General features: G+C 43.3%; 1 protein-coding gene across 2 annotated transcripts; it reads left to right on the top strand.

Moving 5' to 3' along the window:
* The first annotated feature begins 249 nt into the window (after window positions 1-249).
* Window positions 250-10,448, top strand: MIS18A (MIS18 kinetochore protein A). Of its 2 annotated transcripts, XR_015705121.1 has the most exons (7): window positions 250-562; window positions 650-716; window positions 1,113-1,235; window positions 2,524-2,617; window positions 3,330-4,659; window positions 5,432-5,573; window positions 8,661-10,448. XR_015705121.1 is itself a non-coding variant. In XM_087759138.1 (5 exons), the coding sequence occupies exons 1-5, from the start codon at window positions 322-324 to the stop codon at window positions 3,408-3,410; spliced, it is 606 nt and encodes a 201-aa protein (XP_087615264.1). In that variant the 5' UTR covers window positions 250-321; the 3' UTR covers window positions 3,411-5,424. The 2 variants fall into 2 exon arrangements, 1 of the variants encoding a protein (XP_087615264.1); XM_087759138.1 differs by lacking the exons at window positions 5,432-5,573; window positions 8,661-10,448 and having other exon boundaries at window positions 3,330-5,424.
* The last annotated feature ends 1,152 nt before the right edge of the window (window positions 10,449-11,600 follow it).

Genomic DNA, 11,600 nt, shown 5'->3' with positions numbered 1-11,600 from the left:
GCTTTCAAAACGCGTGTCGCCACCTTCTCCGTGCCTCCCCACCGCTGTAGCGCTCAACCCCCCCGCCCCCGATGCGTCGCTGACACCCTCAGCAGCCGGTCCTCAGCGGTGACAGCGGACAGACAACGCCCGCCGCCTCACACCGACCGCCACGGCCGTTAACGGCTAGGGGGCGGGACCTCCGCCTGCGCGGGGGCGTGGCCGCGCGCGGCGCGTCCCCGCCCCCTCGGCGGGGCGGGCGGTATTTCCCGCCCCGGCGGGCGGCGGGCGTAGCGCGGCTCTGGCGTCACTGCCGCTTCCGGCGCGGGCGGTTTGAAGGCGATGGCGGGTGCGCTCTACCCGCCGCCGGGCCTTGTGGCGGAGCTGGACTCCTCCCTGTCGCTGCTGGAGGTGGGCGGCGGGCGGGCGCCGGCAGAGCAGCAGCCGTCACCGCGGCGGGCGGGCGCGGAGAACGCGGACCTGCTGCCCATGGTGTTCCTCTGCGCCGGCTGCAAGCGGCCGGTGGGCGATACGCAGAGCTGGGTGACCAACGACGAGGAGGCGGGCTGCATCCTGCTGCGCAGTGAGTCCTGCCGCCCCGCCCTGCCCCGCCCCGCCCGGCGGCCGTTGGTCACACCCCACCCCCACCCCCCCCCCCCGGTCTCCGCAGGTGCGGCCGCCAGCGTCTCGGTGGACGAGGAGCGGAAGCTCTCCAAGCGGCCCGGCGAGTGCGGATGGTGAGGCCCGGCCCCGCTCCTGCCCCGGGGGGGTGGTGCGGGGGGGTCCTCACCCGGGCCCTTCCCTCCCTCTCCTGAGGGAGCCGAGAGGCCCCGGGAAGGCGCTGAGGAAAAGCAGGAGTGCCCGTGTTCCCCCGGGCAGGGCCGGGGAGCCTGGGCCTGGAACGCTTCTGTCGGGCGGTCTGTGCAAAACGCTTATGTGCTAGTCTTGCTGCGGTCAGCCCGCGCTGGGAATGCAGGCTGGAAGATGAGTGCTCGTAATTACACTGCATAAAGCAAGAGTCTAAGCTCTAAAAAAATCATAATGGAGTTCTTTTTTTTTTTTTTAGAATAGGGATTGGGAAAGGTGCTTCTTTTCCTTTTCTCCTGAATAAATGTCACATATTTTACTTACAGCATGATTGAAACATTATTCTGCTCTGGCTGCTCAATGACGCTTGGCAATATCTACAGATGCACGCCAAAGCATCTCGACTATAAGAGGGATTTGTTCTGTTTCAATGTTGACTCGCTTGAAAGGTAAAGGCAGAATTTTTCTTGGTAAGCCTGCCAGCTAAGCTTCACCCACCAGGCATCTTATTGAGGGATGCTCCTGTTAATATTTGTGGTGTGTCTAGAGGTAGCTGTTTCTGCCGCTTTGCTCCAGAGTGGTTTTCTGTGTTACTGCTGTTCGCATCACAGTGCTGAAGTGTGAGAAACATAATCTGTGTAATGTTAGACAAATCCTAGAAAAAAAGAAAACATCAGGGCTGCCTTTTGTATAAAAATTGCATACCACCCAGGAGAATAATGCTAGGTACACAACACAGGGGGGTTCCTTCTCATTTGTTCAGAAGGGACTACACATGTGCTCTGCTTTAGACAACATAAAATGTGCCTGTGGTCATAGGTAGTACCAAACAGGCCTGCCTGTAAGCTATTAGAGGTAAATATCAGCAGAGAACATGGGGAGAGGGGCTTAAGCAGAACTTGAGGTGAGGTCTGACCTGTACTGGCCAAGTCTGCTTTTTCCTTGCTAAGGTAGGCAAAAGCAAATCTTAAAACTGAATATGGGCTTGAGGCTCTCACTTAACTGTCTGACAGTCAAAAACTGTCTAGAAAATGAGGGTGTGCTATTGTATTGGCTTTAATTAGTTTATAGCACTTAAAAGTGGTCTTAAAATATTCTTCAATAACTATATCCTGAATTGAGTCTCCACACCACAGTGCTTTTATCCAAACATTACTCTAGTAAACAGTGATAGGTTACCTTTATTTCTGCCTGGGCTAGTTTTAATGTTTCTGCTTTTTGTTAAGTTCCAGTTTATTTTGCTGTATCTATGTGGATGTTTACCTTCCTACTCTGGACAGTTTTTTTTTCTTTTTCTCTTTCCACAGCTATGATACTTTGCCTTTTTCATGGTAGTAAAATTCTCTGAAAGACTAACATGGTGACAAAACGGCATTTTCTTGCGCAGTGATGGTGACAGCTGGTACTCCCAGCTAGTGCTACACTGTTCTCAATGTCTGCATAATTTTTCACTATATCCTGTAGCACCAGAATTCCTGACTGTCTCTTGGAGTTCTGACTTTCATAAAGCGATGGTGTTTTGGTAGTTCTGCGCTTGATACTCTCTTCATTCCACCATACAGTTCGCTTACAAGATTACCAAATAGAGGTATTTTTTTGTTGTTGCTGGAATCATGCTTCCACTTAGCTAGTGTATTAATAATAATCTCATAATCATTGAGGACAATGGATGAGTCCTACACTTGTTTGTTTTGCCTTTGGAGTGAAAAGTGCATGATCTAAACTGTAGCATATTAGTTACATTCTAGGGTCCTCAGAAAAGCAAGCTCTTGCTGATGAGGAGCCTTTAACTCTTGAAAGTCGAGCTGTCTTGGAAGAGGTGCTACAAAGGGTAAGATTTAACCTTATATCATTCTTTGTTTAAATCACCTCTATGAAATCTTAATGTCCTTATTTCATCCAGATCAATTCTGTGGGTTTTAACATATGCTGTAATGCTTCATGCTATTAATGTCTAGTGTTATGCAAGATTTTCAGTAAATTTGCCTTCAATTTCAATGCTAATTAGCAGTTTCTGTTTACCCAGCACAGCTTTAGATTCCTATCTCTGTCTGTCAGTAATTAGAAATTTCATTTCTAATTAGTTCGGATTCACTTCTCCAGGTTTTCATTTAACTTTATTTTAGTCATGTCTCTTCTGTCTTTTCATGTAAAGTGACTTAATGTTTTTGCTGTAACTTTGTGTTGAAATATTACATAATAAATCCGGTTGGCATTTTCGCTCTACTGAAGACTTCTGACTGCAGGTAGCGATCAGTTGGGAGCAAGTGGTGTAACAAAGTTGGCTCTGAAAGCTGACGTCTGTCTAGCAAAAGCTGAATGTGTGGATCTGACACTTACCAGGGTTGAAGACAATTAGAGATTTGAGAAAGTACAGAGAGTTAATGTTAGAGTTGAGTGAACTTTCAAACTATGGAAGCAGCAGGAAGAGAATCAAATAGGAATGGTGATGCAAGACCAAACTCAAGCAGTTACGGACATCTACACTTGGTCTTTGTGTCGTCAAGTTCTGTTTATAACCAAGTATCTTTCCCTGTTTACAGGCAGACACTGTATTAAAGGCTTTGGAGACAAGACTGACTGCTGTTGAATCGAGTATGGCTTCTCTTTACAATAAAGTCTGAAGGAAATTACATGCAGAAAGTTTAACTGCAGGAGAATGATGTATGTGAAGCTTGTCCTTGTAATCCTCTGGAACCTGTGGGAACATTGCAAAAGCTGTGCAAAGAACTGAAAGACATTGGTGGCTCGTGCTTGGTAGAACAATGCTGACTATGAATCTTTGCCATAGACGAAGAGTTCCTCTCTTTTCTTTTAAAAGGATACCCCAGAAAGAAACAGAATTTATTAATCAAGTTTCTGTAGACTTTTGGCGTATGTGTAAATATTTATTTAAATTTTTATCTCTGAAAGCAAAGCATATATCTCCTGACCTCCTTGCTATTCAATATCTACCGACTTCCTAAACTAATTAAAAAAAAAAAAATCCCTGTGATGTCTGAAGGAACAACATATGTCATTTTTCTTGTCTCCACAGCCTTTGCTTGACCTGTGCTCACAGATGGGAATGGCACAATAACTGTATGGGGTGGGTTTTTTTTTTTGCAAGCTCAAGGCTAAAATGTAATGTAAAAGAAGCCTTTAAAAGCATTAGATTAAATGGCTTTCCATGCAGTATTGAAGGTCATATGATTTTCAGCTTCAAGGGGAGGAAAGTAAACAAGGCTGGTAGCAGCACACCTTTAAGCAAAGCTTGGTGTGTATTTGAGCAATGAATTCAAAATGCTATTTAAGAACACTTGTCAGTATTTTGTTGTTTTAATGCAGATATTTGTTATTTGTCTTTGATCTTCTGTGTATTTAACTAATTGTCAGGGTTTTAGTAGTGTGAGTGTTCCAGGTAATTGTTTTCAATAAAACAAAAGCAAGCAGTTGTACTCTAAAGGAAGAATAATTTTGAAAAGTTTTTTTTGTTACCCAACACTGCTTAATTTTACTACTGCAAGTTTTCAAGCTTTCTCCAAAAACCTAGAATGAATTTCCCACTGTTCTCCCCTATTGGTAAGCACTGTTTCTCTTATAAAAGCTTCTTCCCCCACCTTTTCTCTATTTGCTGCTTTGTTTTGAAGTAGTACTCAAGTTTGGCCTGTAGTGATGGGTCTTGTATTCTTTCATGTTCAAGTAACTAAACCATTGTTACTTGCATACCTGCCAAAGGCATTGTTATAAGCACTAATCTTTCCCATCAAATTACTCCAGTGTCATTTTTGAGGCAGTTTCTTCCCTAACAAACTTTTGAATGCTGGTAAGCGATGTAATGGACTTTGTCCTGCATGTCCAAAGGGAACCGTGAATGCTGCCCTTTAATTGAAGGTTGGTTGATGTTTTTCATTATATACAGTGTATGTTTTTGTTGGGCATGTTAACAGTTGATGGCTTGGTAGGCCTACCTTTTCAGACATAATGCTTTTTCTGTGTATATGTATGTATTTTTAATGTGGATTTCCTTTTCTATTAAGGACAACTATGGGAGCAGGGACACAAGCCCATAAGGATCTCTGTAGATTTTTTTTTTTGTAGAGATGAACATGTGTTCAGTTTTTTTTAACCAAAGATTGAGACAACAGGGTGTAATCTTTTACATCTCTATTCCAACAAAGTAGCAGCAAAACACAAAGGTGCAAAGATAAACTTGCATGTTTTTCTGATCCTTCCTTATCCAAATTATTGGCATGTTAGAGGTGGGAGATTGAATAACCTAATGTTTATCAATCTGGAGGTAGTTTCTAAGTGGGTTCTTGTATTTGTTCAATTATATTATGAAATAACCATTTTAGATCTACCCTTGATGGAAAGAAGCAGGTTTGCTGGTGCAAGCGGCACCTGTAGCTTTAAACATGTTCCTCCATTAAACAGGGAGGGCAGCTAACTGTGGCTCAGAGCGAGTTCCCTAAATAGATTCACCAGCTGAGTTCCTTCTGAGGGTTGTTTAGGTAGATTCCTAGCACTTATCTCTTGTGTCCTATATATTGCTACTATGTGTAATGAAAGTAAAGTGTATATACGTAAGCAAGTATTCAAAATAAGAAATGGTTGCTTATCTTAAGGTAAGCATGTGAATTCCATAACTATCCCTGTTTCCTAGCCACTACGGGGGGGGGAAAAGTACCAGCTGAAGAAGGACCCCAAAAAGCATAATCCTGCCAGTGTATCCCTGAACTCGGAGGCAGAAATGACTACAAAGAATCTGGATTAGAGTATGTGTTCATGCAATGGAACATACCCAGGTAATACATTTTAAAAGTGCGTTTTAAGTAACCATTTTTCTCCTTGGTTTCCTCTTATGATCTTCTGTATCTTTTCTTTATTGAATACCTGCATTTGGCATCAGTGTATACTTGAACAATGTCTCCTAGCATATTGTAGGTGGCAGCTCGAGTACATTAACACAACAGACTCTCTTAAAATAGCATTTCCACACTCTCAAGGGTTGCCAGCTGCTGCTTTGCTAAGGTGTACAATGAACAGTCTAAACTTAGAATAAATTTCATATGAATGTAGAGATATTTATATCTGCATGGGTAAATGTGTGTATTCAGGTATGTATATTGTTCCAAGAAGCTGAAATAATTTTTATCGTGAAGCTAAATTAGGAGCTAGTATCTTGAGTAGTTAACTGAGCTAAAGGTAATATAATAGAGAATTTTTCTGTTTAAATGCATAAATGTGTATTATGATACACTTGAATGTTTTTTTTTTTTAAACATTAAGGGAAGCTGTAGTTGTTCCCTAACCAAATATAGTAGCAAAGTTTTAGTGTGCCAGCAGGATGTATATTATACAGTCACATTTAAAAGGCATTGCTTCTTGCTTAATAAGCAGTACCTATTACTGGGTGACAGTTTCTTCTGTACCCAGCTTCTCGGTTTCTGCCCTCGAATGCAGGATAAATAGAAGTTCAGTTCTCTGGGGGAATCTGCATGCTCTATGGTACACTTCCTTATACTTGTCCTAGGCACTTTGTGCATTATGTGCTGGGAGGGGGAGAAATACCACTTTGAGTTCTTTAACTTTGTATACAGTTAAATACAGTAGGGATTTAGTTCAAGTACAACAGTAGTTTGTAGCTCATTCTAATTACACTCTTTAGAGAAAGTAGTATAACATAAAATACATGTCTTCAGAGGATTACAACTGAGGTTTCGATATCCCCTGATTCAAACTTCAAAACACTTTTCTGTAACTTGAAAACCACCCCAAAACACTGATAAGAAGAAGCAAAACTTCACATGTGGAGAGTCCACTAGCAGGAAAGGAATGAGGATGGGGAAGACTGCGTTCTGCACAAAGAATGTATTTAAGGATGGATAACATTGCACATGTTTTCTGTAGCTCATTAGTAAACACCATGGAATTGCCAATTGAAGAAAAGTGGCAAATGCACGAATCTGCTACAGTATGCTAAAAGATCTGTATATGCTCAGGAAAGATGAAAACTGGGAATTACCTTAGATGAGACTGGAGGTTTTATAAGCTGTTTTTGAAGGAGGGATAGGGAATAGACAGTGAGCTATATTTTAGTCATAATGTTCCTCTTATGACTGTACAGTGCTGTTGGCTAGAGTGTCAGCATATCTGAAATACTGGGTATATTCTTTAATTATTTAACTGAAACACCTCCCATTCCCCCCCCCCGCCCTCCGCCCTGTGTCTTTAGCCCCAGGTAATGCTGACAGAAACCTTCCCACCCAGCACCTGCTGCCATCCTGGCTACTGTTACAGGAAAAAAAAAGGTGTTTCTTTCTGGTTTAAAAAGCAATGATTTGTCTCTTTTCTTGCAAATTTTGTCTATACTAGCATATGTATCTGTACTTGAAAACTGTCCCTAACAGCTTGCTTTCCCAAGCTGATCTTTGCCAGAAATGCTTGTATGACTGCAAAGGATATTGGCCAAAGCTTCCATTGGTGGTAACTACCTTGTAAAATAGCAGCAGGTCAGCTTTGACAATAGCCCTGTGAATGGCATGTGCTTGGAGCATGAATACACGTGTGGGCAAAATCTGGCCTACTGTGGTCCTTAGTCTTCTCAAGTTGAGGGAAAGCTGTTGAATGACAGTAGCGTTAACCATGTGGAAGTATTGATGAATGGGCTCTAAAGCATTTAGCAGCACAGATGTACTTGTCCATAAAGGCCTGGGAAACCTGAGGGAACCAATGGGAGAACAGTCTCTCCTTTTTCCACAAGAAAGTGGAGCATCCGTCAGGGATGGTGAGCAAGCTCCATGCTGAATTGGGCATCTGGTGGCCTTTCCAGGTTTCTTTATCTTTGTTACAGATGACACTGTCATCTGCTGCTGAGGTGAGGATTTCAAAGTTGCCAAGGTGACTCCGTAAGGTCAGGGATGGAGCTGCTGATTGGGGTTTTTGGGGTTTTTTTTGATTGCACCAAAATTTCAGGTTAGGGTGGGATTCATAAATTAGGTAGAGATTGCTTTTGTTAGTTTTCCAAACCTCACACTGCAGCAGAGGCTGGACATACCTTCCTGGGAATGCGTCCCAAGCAGGCAACGTTCTTCACTGAGCGTGGTAGTTCCTGGCTAATCCATATGATAATTATAGCTCTTGGTTTCAGGAGAGCTCTAAAAGGTGAGGGTCTCAAAACTCTCCTGGCTGGTGTTGGACTCCTGTTTTGGTAATAAAAGCAGTAGAGATAATGAGTAGGAAAGGAGTAAAAACTAATGTTCTTGTCTGGATGTGATTTCTACTCTAAAAAAAAGGCGTAAAAAAAGCATAGGGAACAGTTAAGTGTGCATTATATGGCAAGATGCAGTAGAGCAGAGGTCCAGCAGATAGCACTAGCAGTGGGCTGAAAATGGTAATTGCTGTCAAGCTTAAAGCACCATGGATACAGCCGGGGCTTCCTGCAAAGGGACCAAGCAAGCAAGGTGGCTGAAAAGACACAAGGAAAGGGAAGAAGTGCAAGTGCAAAACAAAACTGCTACTCAAGGTGGGATAGATCTTGCTTGGAGGGAGAAGGAAATTGGGGGCTGAGAGGACTGAAAGGAAGGTGGAGACACTCTTATGGCTGTACTCTGAATGCTCATGAGAAAGGAGAACACCCCTTGACTGAGGTTTCTGGATCAGGACTGGTCAGGGTCCCTGTGTCCTCCACGGACAGGGAAAGAGGCTTCTTACCTGACTAAAGGTGGCCTCCTCAGAGACCTGGAGTAGATGTGTAAGGTGAAATGAACCCTTTGGCAGGAAGCCCTCCCTCCCTGGTGTCCACTAGTGCCCTGTAGTTCGTCCACTTAAACTCTGAGAATCCACTAGCTGGAAAACTTCCTCCATTGATGCCTCTTTCCCTTCCCTTTCAGCTGGCAGGATAGAGAAAAGCTGAAGAAAAGTCTGAACTGGAGAAAATATGCCAGAGCAGAAGGAACAGAAGGTGAAGATGAGAAAACTGGCACATAATATCCTGACAGGAAAGCATGATACTGTGGGAGTAAGCATGAAGAAAATAGATGTGTGATTCCAAAAGGAGCAAAGCACCTGCATCGATTTAGTTCCAGAGAGATCTGAACATCAGATTCCTTTAGGCCCTGTGTACACACGCAAACTGACAGGTACAGCTACTGGAGAGTAAACTGACACAGCAAATTGTTTCTGGAATAAAATAACTTTTATTCTCACAAAATGTGTTTATAAGGGGGTGGGGGGAGAACACCAGAGCAGGCATTGTAGTGCAGATGCATGTTGAGTCCTCTATATGAGCAAGGCAGCAGATCCTTTGAAAACCCTTCCCACAAGTCTTCAGGGCAGGAAAGGATTGCAGAAAATATATTCCATAATTGAAAAGAGAAAGTCTGTGAAAAATAGTCAATGAAAATTCTCAGAGAAAAATAATAGGAAGAAAATAGCAAAAGGAGCTAAATACTAGCAGATTTTTTTTTTACTCAATATCCATATCATCTATAAGAACTGATAATGTTACACTTGGAATGAACTCTTGGCTCCTCTTACATTGCAATTCTTTGCTCCATATATTGTTAGTGTAATTAATTGCTTTAGCAATCTAGTAAAAATAGTAGCAAGCAGCTATTATTAATCTAGTTAAATTATATCAGCACTTACTGTCTAAATTTTCCAATTATTGCTAATTCAGATTACTAATACAACTAAAACTGTTATATAGACTTTCTACCACCTCCCCCTCTTCTCTGTGGTGTTCCCCTAGGTGCCTGTGGTCTGCAGCGGAGGGTTGTTTTTCCCTCGGGTAGGGTGGTGCAGATATTTCAGTGCCCAGGTTCTTCACCAGGTGACATACTGCTGTTGGTAGTGGGGAGTTTCTTGCGGCAGCTTGATGCTATTCATGCACATTTCCAAGCAGCTGACTACTAGCACATCTTTCTGATTGGTCTACAAATTCAGTACTATAATGTTAACAGGCTAGCAAAATCCACGAACACATATGGTGTAAGGCCTTGGGGTAATAATTGGAGTTGCACAAAACTAATCTAAAGCTGAAAACATACTAAACGTTGAACTGCTAGACAGTTCTGCTGTTACAGCTAAAACAAATTAGACTATAGTCAGCTGACTGTGGCAAGGGGTTGATACAGCTACAACCAAGCTAAAGAAGTTCAAGACCAACCATGTTTCTCAAACCGTGAGGTCTTTCATTGCTGTGAGAATACAAGGGCTGTGGCCTGCTGACAGCAGTGGCCGCGCTGCGTTGACTGTGCTGTGGGGCTATGACAGAAGTAAGGCTCAGTTCCGCAATGCCAAGCGGCGTCACGCCATCCCGGCAATTCTTTCCGTGTGTCTTCCATGGCTTCCTACCGTGTGGCCAGAGGAGTGGAGTATTGTCGTCAGCTTGGAAATGAACACAGAAACACAATTGTGTTTTCTTTTAAATTAACAAGAACTCCAAGCTCAGCCAAGTCACCCAGGAGACCAAACCTATGTAATTTTATAGCACAAGGCTTTGTGTTTACTGCTAGGACAAAAGCACTGGGGACGTAAATCAGGAAAGATCCTCTTGTTTTCACTCTCTGCTGGTGTGAAAGCTACATTTCCCCTCTAACCCCTAAGGGCTAGTGCTTATACTAGGATGACAAAGAAGATTTGTTTTAAAGCTTTTTGTAAACAGAGAAAACTCTTCCCAAATCTCTCTGCACAGCAAATGGGATGTTCAAACAATAAGGAATTAAAAACCTGAAATGCATTTGGCTTTTCTATTTTTTTTGTGATGCCAGACCGTCAAAATGACATTATGTTACTGTACATCACATGAATCCACTATGTTTTTAGAGCCACTTTAAACATTTCAAAATAATTTTCTGTGCAGTTTTCTTCTCTGGTAAGAATTTGCTATGAGAGGACGGGGTACAGATGTGTTTCTTGGGGTGTTTCAGAATGAAATAGTGGGCACTGACTCTGGCAGAGGCTAGGACAGGGAGGCTGTTCCTGGAAGACCTCATTCCTGCTTGACATCCATGGTTTGAGAGGGGTGGTGATACTGAAGGGGGTAGGAGACTGTCTTAAGGATAGTGACATATGCTTTATTTCATTAAAGATTTTAACCCTTCCCACTGTTTAGCTTATTCAGGGAACAGCCATTTATGTGTTGTCTGTCAGTACATCCCCAAGGAACAGAGATCTGTTAATGCAGGGACTCAGTCTAGCAGCACAGGAGGGGGCAGTGGTTTGGACTGCAAGCTAGGCAAAAATCATATTGGAAGCGAAACCTATGATTTTTAACAATCAATAAACCAACTCCTGTGCGCCGATGTGCTCAAGTAAAGGGTGCTCCATGCCTGGAAATCCACAACGTAGGCTCTGTTCCTAGCTGGCCGTGGGTTTGTGCGGGGACCCTGGGCCAAAGCCGTGTGGGTGGCAAGGTTCAGAGCAGCCTCCAAGAGGTGTGGGGCTTGCAGCCAGGGCTCGTTCCATCTGGTAGGGCTTGTGTATGGGCAGCCTTCCCTCGGCCCGGTCTGGTAAAGCTTTCCCTCTCAGGCCCCAATTTAAAACCACAAACAGACAAGAGCAGCAGTAACAACAACAACAAAAAATGGGGATGAAAGCTGGGTTCAGATAACCATCTTCAAGCATCTAAATGGAAGGTGTGACTTTCAAGCTGCTGGCAACTGTCCAAATGCAATCTAAGGAGCTGAAGCCTGCTTTAGGCTCAGGTGCTACAGCACTTGTGAAAAAACAGTGCTTAAGTGGCCTCCTGGGAGCTGAACTTTGGGCAGCCCGCCTATTTATTTAAGGCTTGACCCAAACGACTTGTTAATACGTGATTGCCAGGCTGA

The sequence above is a fragment of the Nipponia nippon genome, unplaced genomic scaffold, assembly GCF_047370975.1.
Source record: "Nipponia nippon isolate SJK-2023a ecotype South Korea unplaced genomic scaffold, ASM4737097v1 scaffold_2, whole genome shotgun sequence".
NCBI classification, from domain to species: Eukaryota; Metazoa; Chordata; class Aves; order Pelecaniformes; family Threskiornithidae; genus Nipponia; species Nipponia nippon.
This window is presented reverse-complemented; position numbering and strand designations above follow the sequence as displayed.